We start from the raw sequence: 22,655 nt of genomic DNA, 5'->3' as shown, positions 1-22,655 counted from the left end.
GGAAATGCGTAGGGACCATTGATTTCGTTTACATCCCTCAAGTGTCTGTTCCATCCAAAAGACTGCATGAAAACCTAATATACAGTTGAAGTCAGAATTATTAGCCCCCCTCTGATTTTTTATTTATTTTTTAAATATTTCCCAAATGATGTTTAACAGAGCAAGGAAATATGTTTCACAGTATGTCTGATAATATTTTTTTCTTCTGGAAAAAAATATTACTTGTTTTATTTCGGCTACAATAAAAGCAGTTTTTAATTTTTAAAAAGTTATTTTAAGGACAAAATTATTAGCCCCTTTAAGCTATATTTTTTTCTGATAGTCTACAGAACAAGACATCATTATACAATGACTTGCCTCATTAGCCTAACCTGCATAGTTACCCTAATTAACCTAGTTAAGCCTTAAAATGTCACTTTAAGCTGTACTGAAGTGTCTTGAAAAATATCAAGTAAAATATTATTTACTGTCATCATGGAAAAGATAAAAGAAATCTGTTATTAGAGATAAGTTATTAAAACTATTATGTTTAGAAATGTGTTGAAGAAATCTTCTCTCCGTTGAACAGCAATTGGGGGAAATAATAAACAGGGTTGCTAATAATTCAGGGGGGCTAATAATTCTGACTTCAACTGTATATAAACAATGTAAATATACATGCATATATTTGTTAATTATTTTATTCTGTACGTAATCTGTTATTTTCTGGTTAAATTAGTAGTTTAAATTAATATAAGCGCAGAGGCAATTCGCGTTAATCGATTTTTCTGAAGAAACACGTATGAGACACCAGCGTTAGTAGTCAATGGATTTATTGCGCTTACAACACCACCATCTAGTGGTTTCATGTAGGAAACAGCAGTTTGTTTTCCGAAATAAAAACACAAACCAATAGCCAATATATATTTACAGCTCTCCTCTTTTAATACTAACCAAAACTGCAAACAGCCCTTCTGGAGATTTTCCTTCTGAACTTAGAGACACAATAGAGATACAAAACACAAGAACAAGAACAACCGAAGGCCCGTTTTTATGTTTGTCAAAACCAAATGAGGATGACCACAATGCCCCTTTTAACTTTTTCTCCTCTTTGTAATCACTAATGAACCCAAACGACATTGCTATAATCCTTTTTATATTAATTCCAATGGTCTACTATTCAAGCTAAATTCACATACCAGGTTATTGGATTAAAACATTCAGATTTGGCAGTAAATGCTCCTCTTACATTTGAAACAACTACTAGAGGATATAATAAAAAAGGTTTAACTGGTGATATAAAATTAAACTAATAACAATCATACACTGCACACAGACAATCACCGTAATTGAACAATTACTCAATTTTTTTTAGGATCAAACTGAATGCAATACAACAAAGGTTTCTCCTGTAAAAAATAAGATGGTAAAACATGCACAGATGCTGTAAATATACACATAAACCCATGTGACGCTTCATTTACAGTTTCAAGTCAGCTGAATACAAACAAAAGACAACATTGCTACTCTGAACAGTAGAAAAAACTATTAAACAAGTGTTTGCTTTCTGTCGAACAATGCCTAGTGTTGAATAATTAACAGACTTTTCCTGATGGCATAAGAAATATGGCCTTTGGTGTAGTGTTTTTTTTTTTTTGTGTAATTTTTTTAAACCAAATAGCACTTAAACTGATGCAAACATCTTTAAAATAAAAGGTTGCATGCTAAATATCAGATTATTATGGCTGTAATCAGGAGGATTTTCTTTTGTTTGCCTTTACTTGACAAATCGAACTCAGATGTGTGTTTTGGGTGTGCAAAAAACATCCCGTCATGAACGTAAATGAAAAGGCACCAATAAATAGACGTTAAAACTCCAAGGAACAGCAAGCTTTCGATGTATAGAGCTAGAAATTAGTGTGATAATAGTGTTTTAGGTGCTCGTTTTTCCTAAAGTCTGATTGTAGTGGATTTTTAGAATTATGAAATCACAGGTCGTCGATTAGAAATATTAATAATAAAACAAAAAGCATATTAAAGTTGTAAGATGTCACCGAATTGATATTAATCTAATAGATAGGGCTCAAACTCAGTCCAGGAGGGTCGCAGCTCTGCACAGTTTTGCTCCAATCCTATTCTAACACAGCATGTCCAACTAACCAAGGTGTTCAAGAGTAGCCCTTTGATTAGGCCTGGAGCAAAACTGCAGAGCTGCGGCTCTCCAGGAATTTAAGTTGCTTTCTGTTAAAGAATGCCTAGTGTTGAATTAACTTATTTTTCCTGATAGCATAAGAAATATGGCCTTTGGTGTAGTGCTTTTTTTAGTTATTTTTTAACCAAATAGCACTTAAACAGACGCAAACATCTTTAAAATATAAGGTTGAATGCTAAATATCAGATTATTATGGCTGAAATCAGGAGGATTTTCTTTCGTTTGATAAATCAAACTCAGATGTTTGTTTTGGGTGTGCAAAAAACATCCTATCATGAACAAATGAAAAGGCACCAATAAATAGAAGTTAAAACTACAAGGAACAACGAGCTTTCGACGTCTAGAGCTAGATATTAGTGTGATACTAGTGTTTTAGGTGCTCATTTTTTTAGAAAGTCTGATTGTAGTGGATATTTAGAGTTATGAAATTGCAGGTCATCATTTAAAAATTGTAATCAATAGAAGTTGTAAGATGTCACTGAAATGTTACTGATCTAATACATAGGTCTCAAACTCAATTCCTGGAGGGCCGCAGCTTTGCACAGTTTTCCTCCAACCATATTCTAACAGCGGATCCAACTAATCAAGCTGTTCAATTGTGCAGAGCTGCTGCCCACCAGGAATTTGAGTTGCTTTCTGCTGAATAATGCCTAGTGTTGAATAATTAACAGACTTTTCCTGTTGGCATAAGAAATATGGCCTTTGGTGTAGTGTTTTTTATTATTTTTTTTAAACCAAATAGCACTTAAACTGATGCAAACATCTTTAAAATAAAAGGTTGCATGCTAAATATCAGATTATTATGACTGAAATCAGGAGGATTTTCTTTTGTTTGACTTTACTTGACAAATAGAACTCAGATGTGTGTTTTGGGTATGCAAAAAACATCCCGTCATGAACGCAAATGAAAAGGCACCAATAAATAGAAGTTAAAACTACAAGGAAAAGCAAGCTTTCGACGTCTAGAGCTAGATATTAGTGTGATACTAGTGTTTTAGGTGCTCATTTTTCATAAAATCTGATTGTAGTGGATTTTTAGAGTTGTGAAATCGTAGGTTGTCAACTAGAAATATTAATAATAAAACAAAAAGCATAATAAAGCTGAAAGATGTCATCGAATTGATATTAATCTAATAGACAGGGCAAACTCAGTCCTGGAGGGCTGGTGTTCAGCAGAGTTTAGCTCTAACTTGCTTCAAGACACCTGCCTGGAAGTTCCTAGTATGCTATTTAGAGCTTGATTAGCTTGTTCAGGCATGTTTGATTAGGGTTGGAGCTAAACTCTCCTTGACACTGGACTGAGTTTGGGCACCCCTGATCTAACACATAGGTCTTAAACTCAATTCCCTGAGGGCCGCAGATAAGCGTATTCCAACACAGCCGATTCAACTAATCAAGGCGTTCAAAAGTAGTCTTAAACACCTTAATTAGTTTGATTAGGGTTGGAGCAAAACTGCGCAGACTTGGCAGCCCTCCAGGACTTAAGATGGAGACCTATGATCAAATACAATTTTTTTTACGACCTGCTTTTGTCAGTGCCTTGAAGCAGACACTAAAATAATAATGATAAAACAAACATCTAGAAATGATGAATTCAGCTTATTGCATTTATAAGTAGTGAACTGCATTGCATGAAGCTTTTGCATATTAAAGTGTAGTTTCTCTTCAGTGTGTGTGTGTGTGGACATGAACAAACGGTGATGTCCTCTGCTGTATGGATGTGTGGAGAGGAGAGGAAGGAGCCGCTTTTGTCTGATTAGGAAGAGGAAACTCCTTCTTCTGCGTTTACTGGTGGGTTTGCCGGCTTGTGAAACGGAGTCTCCTTGTAGATGAACCAGCAGTTCCCTGCCCACAGAATCAGGTTCAGGAATCCAAAAAGCTAGAGGAGGGAGAACAAAGAAGGGTATATGTAATGCTTACTTTTGTTAAACTTTCAGCGCATTTTCCTGAAAACAGGTCACATTGATCATGGCTATGTGTAGACTGTAAAAAGCCGATATGATTTTTTTTTTTTTTTGCAGCGTTTTGCTAAATCTGGCAACATTGAGCCGAAAAGTAACCATTCCCTGTTATTATTAAAGGAGCTGTTTGTAAGTTTTTGACTCGTTCAAGAAACATGCCAAGTGAACATTCGTGTTTATCTTAAAAACAATGCTAAAGTCAGAGATTCTGCTCTAAAAATGTTTGTTACGTGCCGGAATAGCTGTCTTTGTTTTGGTTTATTTAACCCACCCACTGCCACTGCTTGATAGAAAACCGCATATTTCATTCATTCAGAAAGGCTCTCAAAGTATGTATCCGTGACTGAAATGCGACCTGCGGTGGACAGTAACAGACTCAGAGACGCAGATTCAGTGTTCCACATCAGGTTATTAATTAGCAAATAATATAAAGATTACGAACGTAAACATTAGGTGAGCAAGTTACATTAGGTGATTCAGCATGAACATTTAATAATGTTAAAGAGGTTTAATATGTATTAATTGGATTATAAACATTACCATATCATGAGTGAGTGCATATTCTGTGCTTCTGGATGGCTGTTTTTAAATTTCTGTCGTGTTTCGTCTGGTGCAAACAGCCAAACTGCTAATCACTGCAAATCTAGTCACGTAGAGTGTTGTTAGGACATGGGGTTACAATGTAACCAGTTCACCTAATGTTTACATTTGTAATATTTATATTATTTGCTAATTAATAACCACCTCATGTGAAGCTTGAATCTGTATCTCATTTCGGAGTCTGCTACCGTCCACCGTAGGTCGCATTTCGGTCATGAGCGCATGCTTTGAGAGCCTTACTGAATGAAGTGGCATTGGGGGGGTTAAAAGAACCAAAACACAGACAGATGTTTCCGTAGGAAAACACATTTTCAAAGCAAAACATTTGACTTTAGTTTTTTAGATAAACAAGATTGTTCACTTTGCATGTTTCTTAAATATCTGCAAATATATTATGTTTTTATGCTTTAGATGAGTCAAAAACTTACATACAGCACCTTTAATAGTATTATATGTACATGTTGAATAACTAATATTTGTTGGCTTGCACTGAGTCACAGTTCTAAAGCTCAATTTCACACGGTTTATTTTATTTTCAAGATCTGAAGTGAACTATCTGTTGCTGCTTTCAGTAGTATGGCAATAAATGTTGTGTAAAATGGCATTCAAACTCACTTTATTAGCATTTAACACTAAATAAAGCGCATGAGGTGTTTGTTTCAGGTGTTGGTTAAGAAAAAAATCTTCTTTTAGTATGGAAAATATTTCTTCTCTAGCGTGCCATTGCTTAATTTTTGAAGTTAAAAGTTCAAATCAGCCTTTAGGCTCAATAGTCAGGCACACTCATGTCAATCTGGCAACCTGCATTGGCATGGACTCCTCAGAGTTGGAGCAGAGTGAAAATGTTTTAATCCAAGAGTGCAATACCTATTTCAACCACTGAGTGTCAAACTTGCATACATGAACTGCAAATTTAAGTTGTTTCAAACAGCATGAAATTGACTGAGCTTGCATTCTGGAAAACAACTTTTAAAATGCACTAAATGCAATTCTGAAGTATTAGCCATGAAATCTAAATAGCCAGACTTATAGTTAGATCATGTAAAGATTGTTCATTTGTACATTAAATAACATACAGCAGGCCTCATAAAATAAAACATTTACCAATAATTCATTAAAACTATTGCATTGGAACAGAAAGCAAAATTGACCTGTTGTAGTCAGGTTATAAGTGTGTCCACTTAACAAGCAAAAATTGTACCAAAAACAACTGTAATAAAGCCAATATATCATTTCCCAAGATCATGAACTAGGTATTAACCATGCCTAAAGGTCCTGTGAAACAATAAAAACATTTTTTAGATGTTAGTATCAGTATGTTAGTCCCGTGAAGTGTTTTGAAATGTGCTTTTTTATTCAATGTTTAACGTAATCTCAACAAAAGAGGGCGGGACATAGAGTAGCTCCACCCCTTTTTAAAAAACATCCAAGTGTTTCATCTTTCTTACAGCTCTGCCAGTGGGAATGGTAAAGCTCAAGCGCATCAAATGAGAAGTGTCTTGAAGGGGGCGGGGCATGTCAGAGTATTTGATTGGTCAAGATTTGATCAGAAACTAAAGTATGAGGTGACGAGAATAAATGTTGATCTATTTAGGTGGAAATGACAAGCATTACATGTTTATATCAGTTTTCTATCTCCTAAATGCAAATTTTATCACTGTTTTAGAGCGCACTAGCATAGATATCCTAAAAACGAACAATAACGATAGTAACATCTAAAAAACGTTATTTTAATTTCATGGGAGTTTTAAGGATATCTATAAGTTTACAAAATTCGCATTTTGAAGATATAAAACATCTAAAGTTTGCAATTTGTCTGCCTAAATTGATCAACTATTTTTTTTTTTGACGTCACCTCATACTTCAGTTTCTCATCAAATCTTCTGACCAATCAAATGCCCTCTAGTATCTGACATGCCCCGCCCCTTCAAGACACTTCACATTTGATGTGCTTGATCTCAACCACTCTAACTTTTGAATGTTTATTCAAAGATTGAATAAACATGAAAGGCTATTGCCTGTCAAAAAGAGGAGGAGGCTGTGATATGTCCCACCCTCTCTTCAGGTTTTAGTTGAGATTACATTGAACATCGAATAAAAATGCAGATTTCAAAGCACTTTAAATGGCCTTTAATTTGAGAAACAAAACAAAAGAAGAGCCGAATTAAGACTCATATACTCACCACAGACGCATTGAGACGGCCTACAGATGGGTAACTCTTTATTTCACATTTATCTTCAGGCAGACAGAGAATTATAAGCCTCCTCGGATCTGTGGCATATTTGACATCAGTCAGACCTTTCCCCCAGGCGGAGGAGCAAACCAGCCACAAGAAGGCAAAGATCCCGGTCACCACCAGATCCTGGAGAACAAACAGAGCACAGTTTGTGGTATCAGTGCTTATTTGTGGGAACTGCAGGAGAAAATTTATAATCTGACAAAGAGGCTGTCAGAAGGACAAGAGGAAGATATAACAAGAGATGTAAATAAAAGAATTATTAGTCCCCCCGTTTATTTTTTTCCCTAATCTTGGTTTAACAGAGAGAATATTTTTTAACACATTTTTAAACATAATAGTTTTAATGACACATTTCTAATAACTGATTTATTTTATTTTTGCCATGATTACAGTAAATAATATGTGACTAGATATATTTTTAAGACACTTCTATTGACCTTATTCTAAAATGCGGAAGTGCGCCTGTTTTCGCGATTGTCTTAGAACAGGGGTGTCAAACTCAATTCCTGGAGGGCCGAAGCCCTGCACAGTTTAGTTCCAACCCTGCTCCAACACACTTACCTGTAGGTTTCAAACAAGCCTGAAGGACTCAATTAGTTTGATCAGGTGTGTTTAATTAGGGTTGGAACTAAACTGTGCAGAGCTGTGGCCCTTTTAGAACTGAGTTTTACACCTGTGTCTTAAAACTTCCGATTCATTCGCCTATGGGAGAAATGACTAGGAAAAATAACGGCAAAAAACTGTCAAACTACTTGCTCTACAAACAAATGTTTGCATGACTATACAGACAGAGTAGAATAATACAACAAGGAAATATCAATTTGCAACATCAAACAGTGAAACGAGCAGTTTTTAAAGTCTAAAATTGAATGGAAGTGAATGAGACCGAAAGTCTCATGCCAAACAGATTCAAATGGCTGCGCCTGCTCGTCGGCGAAGAATAAGGTGAATACAGCTTAAAGTGACATTAAAAGGCTTAACTAGGTTAATTAGGCTAACTAGGCAGGTTAGGGTAATTAGGCAAGTTATTGTATAACGATGGTTTGTTCTGTAGACTATTGAAAAAAATATAGCTTAAAGGGGGGAATAATTTTGACCCTAAAATGGTGTTTAAAAATTAAAAACTGCTTTTATTCTAGCCAAAACAAAACAAATAAGACTTTCTCCAGAAGAAAAAATATTATAAGACACACTGTCAAAATTGTCCTTCTTTGTTAATTATCAATTATGAAATATTTGAAAAAGGAAAAAAAAAAAAAATCAAAGGGGGCTAATAATTCTGACTTCAACTCTATGGGCCCTATCATACACCCGGCGCAAGGCAACGCAATAGTTTTAGTTTAATACACACACCAAAACGGGACATTGCATTTTACTTACAATCACAATAATAACTGAAACAAAATTCATATCTGAATCTTGTTTTTTTGACTGATAATTCAAAGACTCACGATGATGGGGCCTCGGTTCGACTCCCTGTAAACCTGCTGGTAGCCCAAGTACAGGATAAGGGTGAAGGTACAGTACAGAAAACCCAAGACGCCAATAGAGACGAAGAATTCAGCTGAGGATGAGAAATCTCCCTGCAGGTAAGTCGTGTTCTTGGAGCCATTGCAATGATTAATCAGGTATGGGTGACTCGGAAGCCTAGAAAGTGGAAGTCACATGTTAACTGGGGCTTTTCCATCATTTGAGTGCACAGAACTATAACACTCATTTCCTTCAAGGCTGTCAACATGCAAATGGTTTAAGGCTTGTTCACATCAAAAGCAATAAAGACAACTGCGTTATTATCAACACCGATGCACATGATCATTAGTTTTATCATCACGTTTGAGCTCTGTAAAAGAAAAGTTTGGTGAAAATTTGGTTATTAATTACTCATTAGGTCATTCCAATCCCCTGAGAACTTTGTTCATCTTCAAACACAAATTAAGATATTTTAGATGAAATCCTCCATAGATAACAATCCAGAAATGTCGAAGTTCAGAAAAGGAACCAAAAACATTATCAAAACATAAACACAGGGTGCAAATCACAGGGGAGTTTGGGGGGGAATTGACTCCCCTAATTAAGGCTTGATCCCCCTGAAGGACGTTGACATAATATGCATTGGGGGCTTCCTTTGAATCAGAGAAAAAGTTCAGTCTGATCTGCATTTTAATTAAAATAATAGATATCTACTTGACCACCCCAATAATGTTCATACCATTGTGAATGCATAATCCTGCGAATTAGACTACGCAAGAAAAAAACTAATTCAACAGTCTGACACCTGCAGATCTAATGCACCGATAGACATCATAAGTGTTCACAAGACTGATTTCTCATAAAATCGGTGTTTGTTTCAACATGTAGCCTAAAAGTAAAGTCAAATTAGATGCAAAGTTTGTAAAGTTTGACCTGAAATAGCTATTAATTATTGATAAATTATAAGTAAATTAAATAATCACATAAATTTGATTCACTGAAGCATGTATTTACACAAACTAACATTACTGAATGCATAATTCGCACCCTGCTTAAGTGGTTCAACTTAGGGCTGCACAGTATATTGTTTGAGCAATGCATGTATACGCAATAGTCACACAGCAAGACTACACTACCTGACAAAAGTCTTGTTTTAGGAACAACAAATAATAACTTGACTTCTAGTTGACCATTTGGTATCAGAAGTGGCTTATATGAAAGGCAAAGGCCTCTAGATTACACTTATTTTACCAAAGTAAAACATGATCATGCCTTGATTTTTAATTATTTCATTAGGACAGTGAGGTCTGACTTTGCTTAGACAAAAGTCTTGTCACTTAACAGTAATACAGACATAATAAAAAACAGTTTATAAAGTCATGGTGCAGTGGAAAAAAATGAATATCGTGTAGGACTCCCATAAGCTTAGAGGACTGCATCCATACATATCTGCATTGCAATGACTCGAATCACTTAATAATAAAGTCATCTGGAATGGCAAAGAAAGCAGGACTCCCAGAGTTCATCAAGATTCTTTGGATTCATCTTCAATGCCTCCTCCATCTCAATAATGTTTATGTCTAGTGATTGGGCTAGCGAATTCTGGAGCACCTTGACGTTCTTTGCTTTCAGGAATTTTGATGTGGAGGCTGAAGTTTGAGAAGGAGCGCTATCCTGCTGAAGAATTTGCCCTCTCCTATGGTTTGTGATGTAATGGGCAGCACGAATGTCTTGATACCTCAGGCTGTTGATGTTGCCATCCGCTCTGCAGATCTCTCGCACTCCCCCATACTGAATGTAACCCCAAACCATGATTATTCCTTCACCAAACTTGACTGATATCTGAGAAAATCTGTGGTCTGATTGAGTTACAATAGGTCTTCTGCAGTATTTGTGATAATTGGGATGCAGTTCAACAGATCTAAAGATCTACCTTCTGCCACTTTTCCAATTGATCAACTCAAAGTCAAGTTATTATTTGTTACTCTTACAAATGGGATTGTGTTGATATAAAATTTTCGACTACCAAGATGTAAATTTTCGGCTACCGGAAATTTATCGGCCAAAAATATGTTATATTTGTGGCTTCAGTCATCATTGGGATACTCTTTTAAATCTGGAAGCATAACAACTTATATCGAAATGTATACCGTTAACATTGGAAAATAATTATCAAGATAGCATTTTTGCCTTATCGCCTAGCCCTAATTGTTTAAGGTTTTCACTGTTGGCGTGAACAAGTCTTCCTTAATTGCATGACTTTCAACCAGACAACATTTTAATAGTAAAAATGTATAGAAATAGGATTGAAATGTGGTTGTTTATACCTGAATGGATATCCAAAATTAGCAGTAACATCAACATCATCTTTGTCTGGACATTTAAGAGTGAAAACAGTGGATCCAACATAACCACCAGTGGTTGCAAAGGCACAAATGGTAAAAACCTAAAAATAAAAACACACACACGCACACAAAAAACCTTTATAAGACATCTGTGTATTTGAAAATGTTCTTTTCAGAGTAGCAAAATGACTTTAGGATTGCACCATTAACATTGCATAATTAGTTTAAATCTCTCCTCCCACATATTTTGTCTCTGAAAATAAAACTTGATACGCATATGCAATGACATCTGTTTCCCAGCTATTTCATCACTAGTATTTCACTGCGTTTCTTCAGTAAATCCTGACAAAAACATTTGTACTGATTGACTGTGTACATATGTTTTTAGATATCTAATTTATATGTTGTCCACCTTTAAAATAGGGTCTTCATTTTAAAATTAGTTATTAATGAATACAAACATAACATTAATAATAATAATAATAATAATAATAATAATAATAATAATAATAATAATGGGTGACGCAGTGGTGCAGTAGGTAGTGCTGTCGCCTCACAGCAAGAAGGTTGCTGGTTCAAGCCTTGGCTAGGTCAGTTGGCGTTTCTGTGTGGAGTTTGCATGTTCTCTCTGCGTTCCCGTGGGTTTCCTCCGGGTGCTCCGGTTTCCCCCACAGTCCAAAGACATGCGGTACAGGTGAACTGGGTAGGCTAAATCGTCCGTAGTGTACGAGTATATGTGAGTGTGTGTGGATGATTCCCAGAAATGGGTTGCGACTGGAAGGGCATCTGCTGCGTAAAAACGTGCTGGATGAGTTGGCAGTTCATTCCACTGTGGCAGCCCCGGATTAATAAAAGGACTAAGCTGAAAAGAAAATGAATGAATAATAATAATAATAATAATAATAACGATAATAATAATAATAATACATAAATAAATAAATGAAGAAAAATAAAAATTTGAAGATTGTTCTCATCCCTTAAATATAAAATTTCAGCTTTTGCCATCAAAAAGACGTTTTAGGGAGCCTCAAGTAAAGAAAAATGTAAATCAAATGTCATTTTTGCCATTAGAATTTTAATTAAAGTTATTTAAAATTATGTATGAATAGTTAATTGCGTTTTTATGTGATTTATGTAATGATATTAAATGTATTAGTGTTACTTTTTTGTGATGTATGTGATGTGGATGTTGATGTAATTATTTGGAGAAAGCCAAAGATAAATTTCCAGTTGTGGACAGTAAAGTAAGTAACAACAAAAACAAACAAAAACAAATAAATAAACAAACAAAAAAACAACAAAAAATAAATAAACAAAAATATTAAAATAAAAATAAAACAAAACAATATACATACAATAAAATAAAATGCATAAAATAAAATAAAAAAACAACAAAACAAAAAAAACAGAATACATGAAATAAAATAAAAACAACATAGCTAAAAATTAAATAAAAAACAACCAAACAAAATTAAATTAAAATCCATTAAATTATATATATATATATATATATATATATATATATATATATATATATATATATATATATATATATATATATATATATATATATATATATATACACACACACACATTTTAATAAAAATAAACAAAACAAAAAATAAATAAAAACAAAAACAAAAATAAATAAAAAGACAAGACAAAATATTTTAAATTAAATAAAAAAAACAACAAAACAAAACAATAAAATAAAATAACAAAAATAACAAAAACAAACGTAAAAATAAAACAAAAAACAACAAAACAAAAAATATTTTTTAAACAAAAAAAAAATAATAAATTATAAAATAAAATAAAAATCCCTGTAACAGCACTGTCTTCAAGCAGAGAATTTCTCCATCTGTAAATGATTCCTCAATCTTTTCCCCCGGCTGACTCGCAGATATCCTGGCCCGTGGTTCAGTGCTTTCCTTTTACAAACTCCCCACTTCCACACAGGAAGAGACTTCTGCAGACACTTGTGAAAATCACTACAGTAGCACAGCTATGATTTATGGTTTCTGCAGACATTTACGCGAACCTGTCTTTCCTGTGTTTTGCTGGTAAATTGTGACCATTTTTGAAAAAGAGATCTTTTAACAGCCAAATTGTGTAATGGAGGAACAACATAGATCTCAGGCACAGATTTACAGAAATTCTGTCCTTATTCCCTCACCTTTTTATTGGTTTAAACCACATGACTTTCTTTTATTGGACTGATGGTGGGTAAAAGAGCAGAACTTTCACTTTTAGGTGTGCTATCACTTTAAGATGACTTTTCTCATAGGCTGAATCAGTGGAAATTTAACACAAATATTTAAGCCGAGTTAAAGTTTAATCTTTCTTTTTTGCATTTCAGCTACATATTAAAGAATTCCAAGGACTGTACGGTCAGTGAAGCGAGCCCTGTGGATTCCCCCATTTCAGAAACAATGATCTTCAGAGAAACAGCTGCTGTTAAACAGGAAAAAATATAGTAGGATGCAGAACTTCCCTCAAGTGTGAACACTGGCCTAGGAAAATGTTGCCGATTGAATGGTGAATCTCATGAAATAATAATTAAAATATATAACTTTTTTTTTAAATCAAACTACAGCTTAAATCATTGAATTGAGATTATATATCAAATTTAGAATTAATTATTTATTTTAAGATTGAATAGTTGTTATTGTGCAGTAAAAGTTTCAAATTGGATGCAGAAAGAAGAAAATACCAACACTGACAGGTCTTCCTTATTACTTCATTATAATATTATATTACATTACAGCGCTGTATTTATACAACAGTATTGTTTGTGTTCACTTTGCTTTGGCATTTTTGGGTTTAATTATTATGATCTCCCGATTGCAACAGAAATATACTGGGAAATCTCTGTAGACTGATGACATTTCATGTCGTTCAGCCTTATAATCTTAAAATGTGAGCAAAATCAACTGTTTTGTCCTCACCTTAGACATTACGCTAGAGAATCATTCAAATACTAGCTCTAAAGTTACGTTTGAGAATGAGCATCAGTTTCTGCTGTTCTGACGTCAGCTGCAGATGTGAATGAACAGTGGAAGAGAGTAGTTTCTCTTACAAAAAGGTTTTTGAGACTCCTTGTTTGATTTTCTCTTTATATACACGATAATGCCGTCGAACTGTTGTATAAACGCATTATCACATGATTAGCAGTGCGATAAGGCTGTATATGGTGACTGGTGGGACATTAAGGCACTTGGCCTGCGGCCTCAAGCCAACCAGTGCCAATATACAGGCATATCGCATTGCTAAGAGTGTGATATTGCTCATATATTTTGACCATTCCCAAAATATAATATAATATAATATAATATAATTTAATATAATATTATATAATATAATATAATATAATATAATATAATATAATATAATATAAAATAATATAATATAATATAATATAATATAATATAATATAATATAATATAGGGCAGCACAGCAGCGAAGTGGGTAGCACGATTGCCTCACAGCAAGAAGGTCGCTGGTTCGAGCCTCGGCTGGGTCAGTTGGCATTTTTGTGTGGAGTTTGCATGTTTTCCCCATGTTGGCGTGGGTTTCTTAGCTAAAAAGAAAATGAATGAATACAAAAAAATATAATATTTATACTATATATTTTTTAATTGTTCTAGTCAACAGGTTCTTAAGTTGTTATTTTTGTAAATGTTATAATTTTATTTTATTAGCAAATAATAAATATTCTGCAAAGCTCCATGTTGTTGTTTTTTCCATTTGTTCGTGCCGTTTTTGCATGTGCAAGTTCTTAATGGCAGATTTTATGCTTAGTATTACAGTCTTTCTGTACAACAGTGGTCACCAATCTCATTACTGTAGGTCAGGTGGCCTGCAGGGTTTAGCTCCAACTTGCCTCAACACACCTGCCTGGGTGCTTCAAGTATACCTAGTAAGACCTTGATTAGCTAGTTCAGGTGTGTTTGATTACAATCTGCAGGACACCGGACCTCCAGGAACAAGTTTGGTGACCCCTGCTGTACAACATAGAAATGAACATAGAAAAACATGTTAGAAATGACATTCTCTTAAACTCAAACCGTTTCGCTACATTTGCTTAAGTAGGCTTAATCAAAATTTATTTAAAATACAAGCGACTACTCGACTAAGAAAATCTTTAGTCAGGGAAAGCCCTGTATATAGATTCAATGGGAATGTAATCAAATTTGTACATACTTTTAATTGATAAACAATTCATTCATTTTTATTCAGCTTAGTCCCTTTATTCATCACTGCATATATTCATCAACTTATCCAGCATATGTTTTACATAGCGGATGCCCGTCCAGCTGCAACCCAGTACTGTGAAACACCAATTTTGTTTAGCCAATTCAGCTAAAGCGCATGTCTTTCGACTGTGGGAGAAACCGAAACACCCTGAGGAAACCCACACCAACATGGGGAAAACATGCAAACTCCACACAGAAATGCCAACTGACCCAGCCAGGACTTGAACCAGCAACCTTCTTGCTGTGAGATGACAGTGCTAACCAAAGTCTGTATTAATGTGCTATACAACCAAACCATGATTCAATTTATTATAAGAGACTATTCAAAATCTGTATCAACACACCCTCGAACCAAACTATAAACAAAAAACAAAGAGACACTCGACTGCTTCAATCCCTCATTAAGCCAGATATTTGATCCTCTAAATCAGGGATCACCAAACTTGTTCCTGGAGGTCCAGTGTCCTGCAGATTTTACCTCCAACCCTAATCAAACACACCTGAACAAGCTAATCAAGGTCTTCCAAGAGCTGCGTCCCAAATCGCATACTTATGCACTATTCTACGGCATTTTGTAGTATAAATAGTGAAAGTAGTGTTCACACTGAAAACTCAAAAAACATTAAGTGCACTTTTATTACCCGGATGATGCACTCATTCAGCCGCTAAAATGAAGTGTGTAATGATGGACACTTCACGCACTCAACGACTGCAGGTTTGCTTACGTAGCGGAAGGGGCGGAGCTATCGGACGCACATGTTGAATAACTATTTATTTTGGATGGTGAAAGCAAAATTCTCCTACGAGAGTGATTATAGCGCCTCCCGATGGTGAATGCGGCAATACTCACGGCAGGTATTATTTGATAATTCGGTTGTTTATTTCACTGATTTAGCAACCATCAAACGTCACCAGGGAAATGGTTTAAATTTCCACTTAGTAAAAAAACATTAGTGTGCCATCTGGGACAACACTACATATACTATCCTGTGGAGTGTGTTAGTGCATAAGTACATAGTGCATGAGTGCATAGTGTATAGTGTGCCATTTGGGATGCAGCTCTCGTTTACTTGTAACACCCAGGCAGGTGTGTTGAGGCAAGTTGGAGCTAAACCCTGCAGGTCACCGGACCTCCAGGAACAAGATTGTTGACCCCTGCTCTAAATAAACAACATTGGTAAGTATTGCACCCCAAAAAGATCCTAAAAATACTCCTACACTTTCACTTCCCTGAAAATCCCTCAGCTTTCTAAGAAGTGGGTGTGTGATGATCTTCACCCTGGCAAGACTTTGGCTTCGTTCCTGATCAGTGTGTGTTGCAGGTGCTTTGCACAGAGAAGCACAGCGGGGAAACTATGGATGCCTGGCACCAAACACAAGCACATGGTGGGCCGATGCCACGTTCACGGCGGAATGCACACCTACATGAAGCAAGTGACTACAAAAGTGTGCCTTTGTGTGAATGAAGCATGCTTGCCACCGGAGTGAACGTGATCAGAGGTCAGTTTACCTGCTAGCAACCCATTCTTCCTCCCTATTGTTGCTTTATGGGATGTGGGATGTGGTGGTTTAAAGCAAAAAACAGCACTGCGGACACATGCTGATTTCAAAGGGAGTGGCTGACATTCTTGCCTTACAAGAAAATAATGTGTCAAACTCGGCTGTTTCCTCATATTTTTTTTTTCGCAATTCTGGAATAATTTGAAAGAAAGTGCTTAGGAAGGCATATTTTAAGCCTTATCCTCCTACGCATTCAAGCACTTTTACAAAATGAAAGAGGCCGGTTACACCTACACTAAAAATCATAAACGTACATGACTGGTCAAATGCTTATGATTGTGAAAGAGGTCTTATGGCTCATTAAAGCTGCATTTGTGTTTAAAAATACTGTAAAAACGACACTTGTGCTATGAAACCATTTAGCGCATTATGATATCTTTTTTCTTATGAATTGGATGTCATCAGTTCCCCCTTTTTAGCGGCAATGGGTTTTTGATTTTTTACATGCTCCTAAGATAGAAAAGATTCGGTTTGCAACTAAACAAAACCCAGAACAGATCCAAAAACTCTGAAGCCCTTATCAAATTTTTTTTAAGGAGACACCAACATCTTAAATTTTGTATATACAGTTAAAGTCAGAATTATTAGCCCGCTGTTGAATTTTTTTTCTTTTTTAAATATTTCCCAAATGATGTTTAACAAAGCAAGGAAATTTTCACTGTATGTCTGATAATATTTTTTCTTCTGGAGAAAGTCTTATTTGGTTTATTTTGGCAAGAATAAAAGCAATTTTGAATTTTTTAAAGCCATTTTAAAGTCAAATTTATTAGCCCCTATTTTCTTCGATAGTCTACAGAACAAACCATTGTTAATACCTTGCCTAACCTGCCTAGTTAACCTAATTAACCTAGTTAAGCCTTTAAATGTGACTTCGAAAAAAATGGAAAAAATATCTAGTAAAATATTATTTACTTTATTTATATGTTTGGTATAAGCAATATGAATTAAATAATCAATACTAATTAATAATAATAATAATAATAATAATAATAATAATAATAATAATAATAATAATAATAATAATAATAGTAGTAATAATAATAATAATAAAGATACTATAAAGATGTAAAAAAAAAGGAATAGTTACACCAAAAAAGAAAATTATTCCATCAATTACTCACCCTTTACTTGTTTTAAACCTTAATCGGTTTCTTTCTTCTGTTAAACACAAAAAGAAGATATTTTGAAGAATGCTGAAAACCTGTAACCATTGACCTCCTCTGTATTTGTTTTTCTACAATAGAAGTCAATGGTTAGGTTTTTAACTTTTTTTTTCAGAATATCTTCTTTTGTATTTAACAGAAGAAACTTGAGCACTCGATGGTGAGTAAGTATGATAAAGTATTCATTTTTTGATGAACTATCATTTTAAACTGACCAAAACTGATTTGAAAGACTTTATAAAATCTACAAAAACATATTGGTAGTTTATTTTCTATAATGGGTGATGAAAAAGAAGAGTTTAATTTAATGATATATCAGTTTAATTTACACCTACTTAAATGAACCTGTGCTTTGTGTTTAGACGAGTTTGTGAAGAAATCTGTTCCCACTTGAAGGCAGCACCTTAATAGTGTGGATTAAATTGCAGAAATTCCATGTGCTCCATAGAAAGAGATCCAAAACAACACACTACTGTGTTAAACTCACACCTCCTCCTTTGTCTGCCACCTTGCATGTTTGCATCTACTGCATAATGACTTTTAAAGACAAAGGAAAAATTGTGTGCAAAGTGCAAATGTTTACAAAGGGTCTGGCATACTCTATCTGAGACAGACACAGACCTGCCAGGCAAGAAAATGGTAATAAAAATCACTAAAGAAGGTGCATCTCAGCCTTGCAGCAGATCTTTTTTACGTGTTTCACAGAGAAATTGTACAAATGGTTTCTCTCTTTTACAAATCTAAGCTTTTCTTGATATGTCAATTGGTAAAAATACCATCACATCCACAAATGCAACAAGCACATTCAACATCGTTTTAGATGTTTGTTAAGTTTGGTCGGATTTTTTTTTGCCTTGCATATAGTAGATCTGCCTTAAATAAGACAGTGTGAACACCAAACCAAATTAGGAACCAAATCAAAAAGTATCACAAGTAGGCCTGTCACGACATCTATATTTTGTTGTACAATATATTGCACAAAATTATATTGCAATAAACAATGTTATTGTTATTTTAAGACCACACATTATATAATGCCAGAATGACAATATAATATCATCACAATGCAAGTACACTCTTCCAAAAAACACATCATATGTTATTCCTAAGAGTATTTCCTTTAATTATAGTCATTTTAACAGTTTAATAATCAGGCATTGGAATCAGAATGTGAAAACGCATAACCTAAATAAATAATAATAAATGTTAACACAAAAGTGCAAGGTAAAAAGTAACAGAGGCTGTGATATCTGCTACTATTTTCAGTTGTCAGACACCCACATGAAATTATACCATAGTAATGTATACTATAAATTATATTATATGGGTCAGGATTTTAGCTTTCTTCAAAATTCTCTTTTATGTTCAAGATACAAAAAAACAACAACTCACAAATGTTTGGAACCACTTGAAGTTGAGAAAACAGTCAATTACTGACAATTGACAAAAAGTCACAGCCAAATTAAACTTTAGTGACAAGGTAGCACTGGCCCGAGTCTTGCATGCTGGCCCCAGGACATTGGGCAGTCCTTATTGTTGAGCCCTGAGTAAGTAAATTTACATTTTTGGCTGAACTATCCCTTTAAACCACAGGTGTAAAACTCAGTTCCAAAAGGGCCGCAGCTCTGCACAGTTTAGTTCTAACCCTAATTAAACACACCTGATCAAACTAATTAAGTCCTTCAGGCTTGTTTGAAACCTACAAGTGTGTTGGAGCAGGGTTGGAACTAAACTGTGCAGGGCTTCGGCCCTCCAGGAATTGAGTTTGACACCCCTGCTTTAAAGGAAGCAAAACAATAGTGAACAATCTGGATTTGTGTTAAAATCAGGACAGGTCAGAACAGTTTTTTTATTATTTTTTGCTCTAAAACTGAATATGTATGATTTCGGACAGCAAAGTTTAAATCTGGGTAAATACATCAGGCTAACGCAATTCCAAAACTCAACCCATGTTTAATTAGGTCAGTGTGCTGGTGTCTTTTGAATGCATTCAACAAAATAAGACATTCACACTAGAAACCAAACTGAAATTGGTCAAAAGTGGACATGATAAAGGCACATTATACCCGGTTTACACCGGTACTTATTTAGTGTCATACACTTGATCAGACTGACAAACAAAACCTCTTAAAAGAGACCGTTCACCTAAAAATGTACACCCACATAAGTGGTCATAAGAATCTATTACTTCTGTTAAATGCTAAACAAAATATTATTAGGAATGCTGGACAAAAAAAAAGCAGCCATCAACATCCATAGTAGGAACAAACAAAATATTATGGACGTTTATTTTTCCAGCATTCTCCAGAATATCTTCATTTGTGCTCCATAGAAAGCAACCCAAACAAGTTTGGAACAAGTCGAAGATGAGTAAACAAATGGCAGAATTTGCATTTTTGGGTGAAATACCCTTTAAAACCAGGAGTAAACAGAACCTCAGAAGGAGACATATTCAGCATTACAAGGATAATGTACTACACAAGTCAAAGTCAATGAGATACCAATCCAGTTAATGAATTATATCTAATAAACCACATGCTATTCGTTCAGTAGCAGCCGCTGGAATTCCTTTCTGTGCATTCAACATAGTTTCTAAAAATGACCTTGGATATTTACGCCAGCGAGTACGCAGCTATAGCATCACATATCACTGAAGTTTGTGGCAGTTGGCTTCTACTCCCGAACTTCTTAACTAGAGTTAGAAGAGAGTCAGTTCAGCTGGATAGAATTTCAGTCTAGTCTACAACTAAATCAAGAACAAACAAATATATTTAGCTCGCAAGTCGGGCAAGTGTAGCTTAGATGCCCCTCCTAGGGAAAGATTCCACATTCTCATTGAGGTAAAGTTGGTTTTAGATTTACACATTCGTTCATTTTTAAACAGTGGCAGCTTCTACTTTGCATGTTCAGTCTGAAATCGCATACAAGTATGACTTAAACACAAAATTAGCACTATTTAATTGACTGTGAACAAGGTTGTACTTTAATAGTCATTGGCTGCTATTATGATTTCCCTGTTTAGAATTAAAAAAGGAGATAATATTATTAAGAGATGAAAATATTAAGGAGAAAGTCCAAATGTGTGAATATAAAACCTATTTTACCTCAATGACATTCTCTATTCCACTCTAGATCGGTCAAAACATACAAAAATCAGATCAGACTGACATAAAAAGTCACCTAAATCAAAAAGTTAATTTCACATCCAGCCTCATTTCTTAGTAGGTTAATGAACTCCAGGCCTAGTTACACACATCGGTCTGGGAGCCCTGCAGATAGGTGTGTTTTACAGCCTTTATAGCCTAGATTTGCCATTGTTTGCAGTGCATATAAGCGATATTAGTCTAAAGTCCACCATAGGAGTCTCTAATGTGCATGTGACAAACAGGACTATCTTGGTTGCTCCTACCGTTGGCAATGTAAACATCATTTAATTCTCAAGGGACAGTGCGCAGGGCTGGACATGTAAAAATTTGCATGCATTTGTATGCTTGAGAGGATTTTTACTGCACATACCCAATCAGATAGTACACTTAAAGAGTACATCTATATAAATGACCTTCATAATGGATTACATGCTAGTTTTGGTCTAGTTGACATTATATTGACATGGGTGTTGGCCCCTATTGACAAAACAGCACCATATGTGACTACAACGCAGTTGTGTAATAGTAGTGTACGTCGATATAATCATCTAATATAGTGTTTAAAACTATAAGTAGCAGTGTATTTTTGTCATATTTAACTTTGCAGCTGAAGTATACAATATGGACTTGTTGACTGATCGTAAAAACTCACCCATTCCAGGAGTCGGATAAATCCCAGTGGCTCTTTCACAGGTCCCAAATCCAGACTAAATCCCGACATGACTTTCTGTAAATGGAGAAAATAAAGATGAAATCCTCACATCGACGTTGTGGAGCGGAAAACACGAAGATTGCTAAACTGCTGATAGTTTATTACCTGCACGACTTCCATGTTTGGGTGGTTTTACGCTGTCGCTGATACAAAACACTTCGATTCCGGTTTAGTTTCCTATTTTGGTTTTTAATAGAAGAAAAGGACACGAGAGAATGACATTCAAGGTTTTCGATAGCGGGAAAACGGAGGACTTATGTCGACCAACTTGTCAAACTTTCTACAGTGGAACACGTGATTTCAACTTTCCCTTGCTTAAAGAGACACACACACTAGCGAATGTATCACTGTGTTGCCAGACCCTCGCAGAAACATGCGCAAAATAGAGCCAAAAAGAAAAGGTTTGTGTTTTTAGGAGTGAATTATGTATAATTGTTTTGTTGGAAAATATTAATACATTAAAAACTGATGTTTTTGTTATTAAACATTTTATTAACTTTTAAAATGTTCCTATCATGCTTGTTATACATATAAAAAATTAACATTGTAAAATTTGAGCATCTTCCCTAATTGTTATTAGGTTATTGGTTATAAAGTATAAGGGTTATATACGCTCACCGGCCACTTTATTAGGTACCTTACTAGTACCGAGCTGGACCCTTCAGAACTGCCTTAATTCTTTGTGGCAAAGATTCAACAAACATATTCCTCAGAGATTTTGGTCCATATTGACATGATAGCATCACACAGTTGCTGCAGATTTGTTGGCTGCACGTCCATAATGCAAATCCCCCGTTTTGCGAATTTAACAATGCGAATTGTACCCTCAGTTTCCTGTTCTTAGCTGACAGGAGTGGCACCCGGTGTGGTCTTCTGCTTATGTAGCTCTTCTGTCTTAGGGTTGGACATGTTGTGCATTCAGAGATGCTCTTCTGCTTACCTTGGCTGTAACAGTGGTTATTTGAGTTACTGTTATATGTTTCTTTCAGCTGGAACCAGTCTGGACATTCT

General features: G+C 35.1%; 1 protein-coding gene and 1 long non-coding RNA gene across 51 annotated transcripts; one reads left to right on the top strand and one right to left on the bottom strand.

Annotated features, from left to right (window-relative positions):
• Positions 1-795: 795 nt before the first annotated feature.
• On the bottom strand, positions 796-21,965 carry sypl2a (synaptophysin-like 2a). 50 transcript variants are annotated; one of them, XR_015501829.1, is made up of 10 exons: positions 21,750-21,936; positions 21,585-21,659; positions 10,790-10,908; positions 8,444-8,639; positions 6,936-7,115; positions 3,686-4,070; positions 3,108-3,353; positions 2,825-3,027; positions 2,198-2,712; positions 796-2,090 (listed from the first exon to the last, which is right to left on the bottom strand). XR_015501829.1 is itself a non-coding variant. In NM_200667.3 (6 exon segments), coding segments are annotated over 6 exon segments (708 nt in total). In that variant the 5' UTR covers positions 21,765-21,965; the 3' UTR covers positions 796-3,947.
• Positions 18,298-21,890, top strand: LOC141376656 (uncharacterized). Its single transcript, XR_015503061.1, has 3 exons — positions 18,298-19,379; positions 19,572-19,978; positions 20,095-21,890. It is a non-coding gene; the product is annotated as an uncharacterized LOC141376656 (long non-coding RNA).
• Positions 21,966-22,655: the final 690 nt, after the last annotated feature.

This window comes from Danio rerio, chromosome 11 (genome assembly GCF_052040795.2).
Source record: "Danio rerio strain M-AB ecotype USA chromosome 11, GRCz13ab, whole genome shotgun sequence".
In the NCBI taxonomy this organism is placed as follows: Eukaryota; Metazoa; Chordata; class Actinopteri; order Cypriniformes; family Danionidae; genus Danio; species Danio rerio.
The sequence above is the reverse complement of the archived record's forward strand: the minus strand, read 5'-3'. Positions and strand labels throughout refer to the sequence as shown.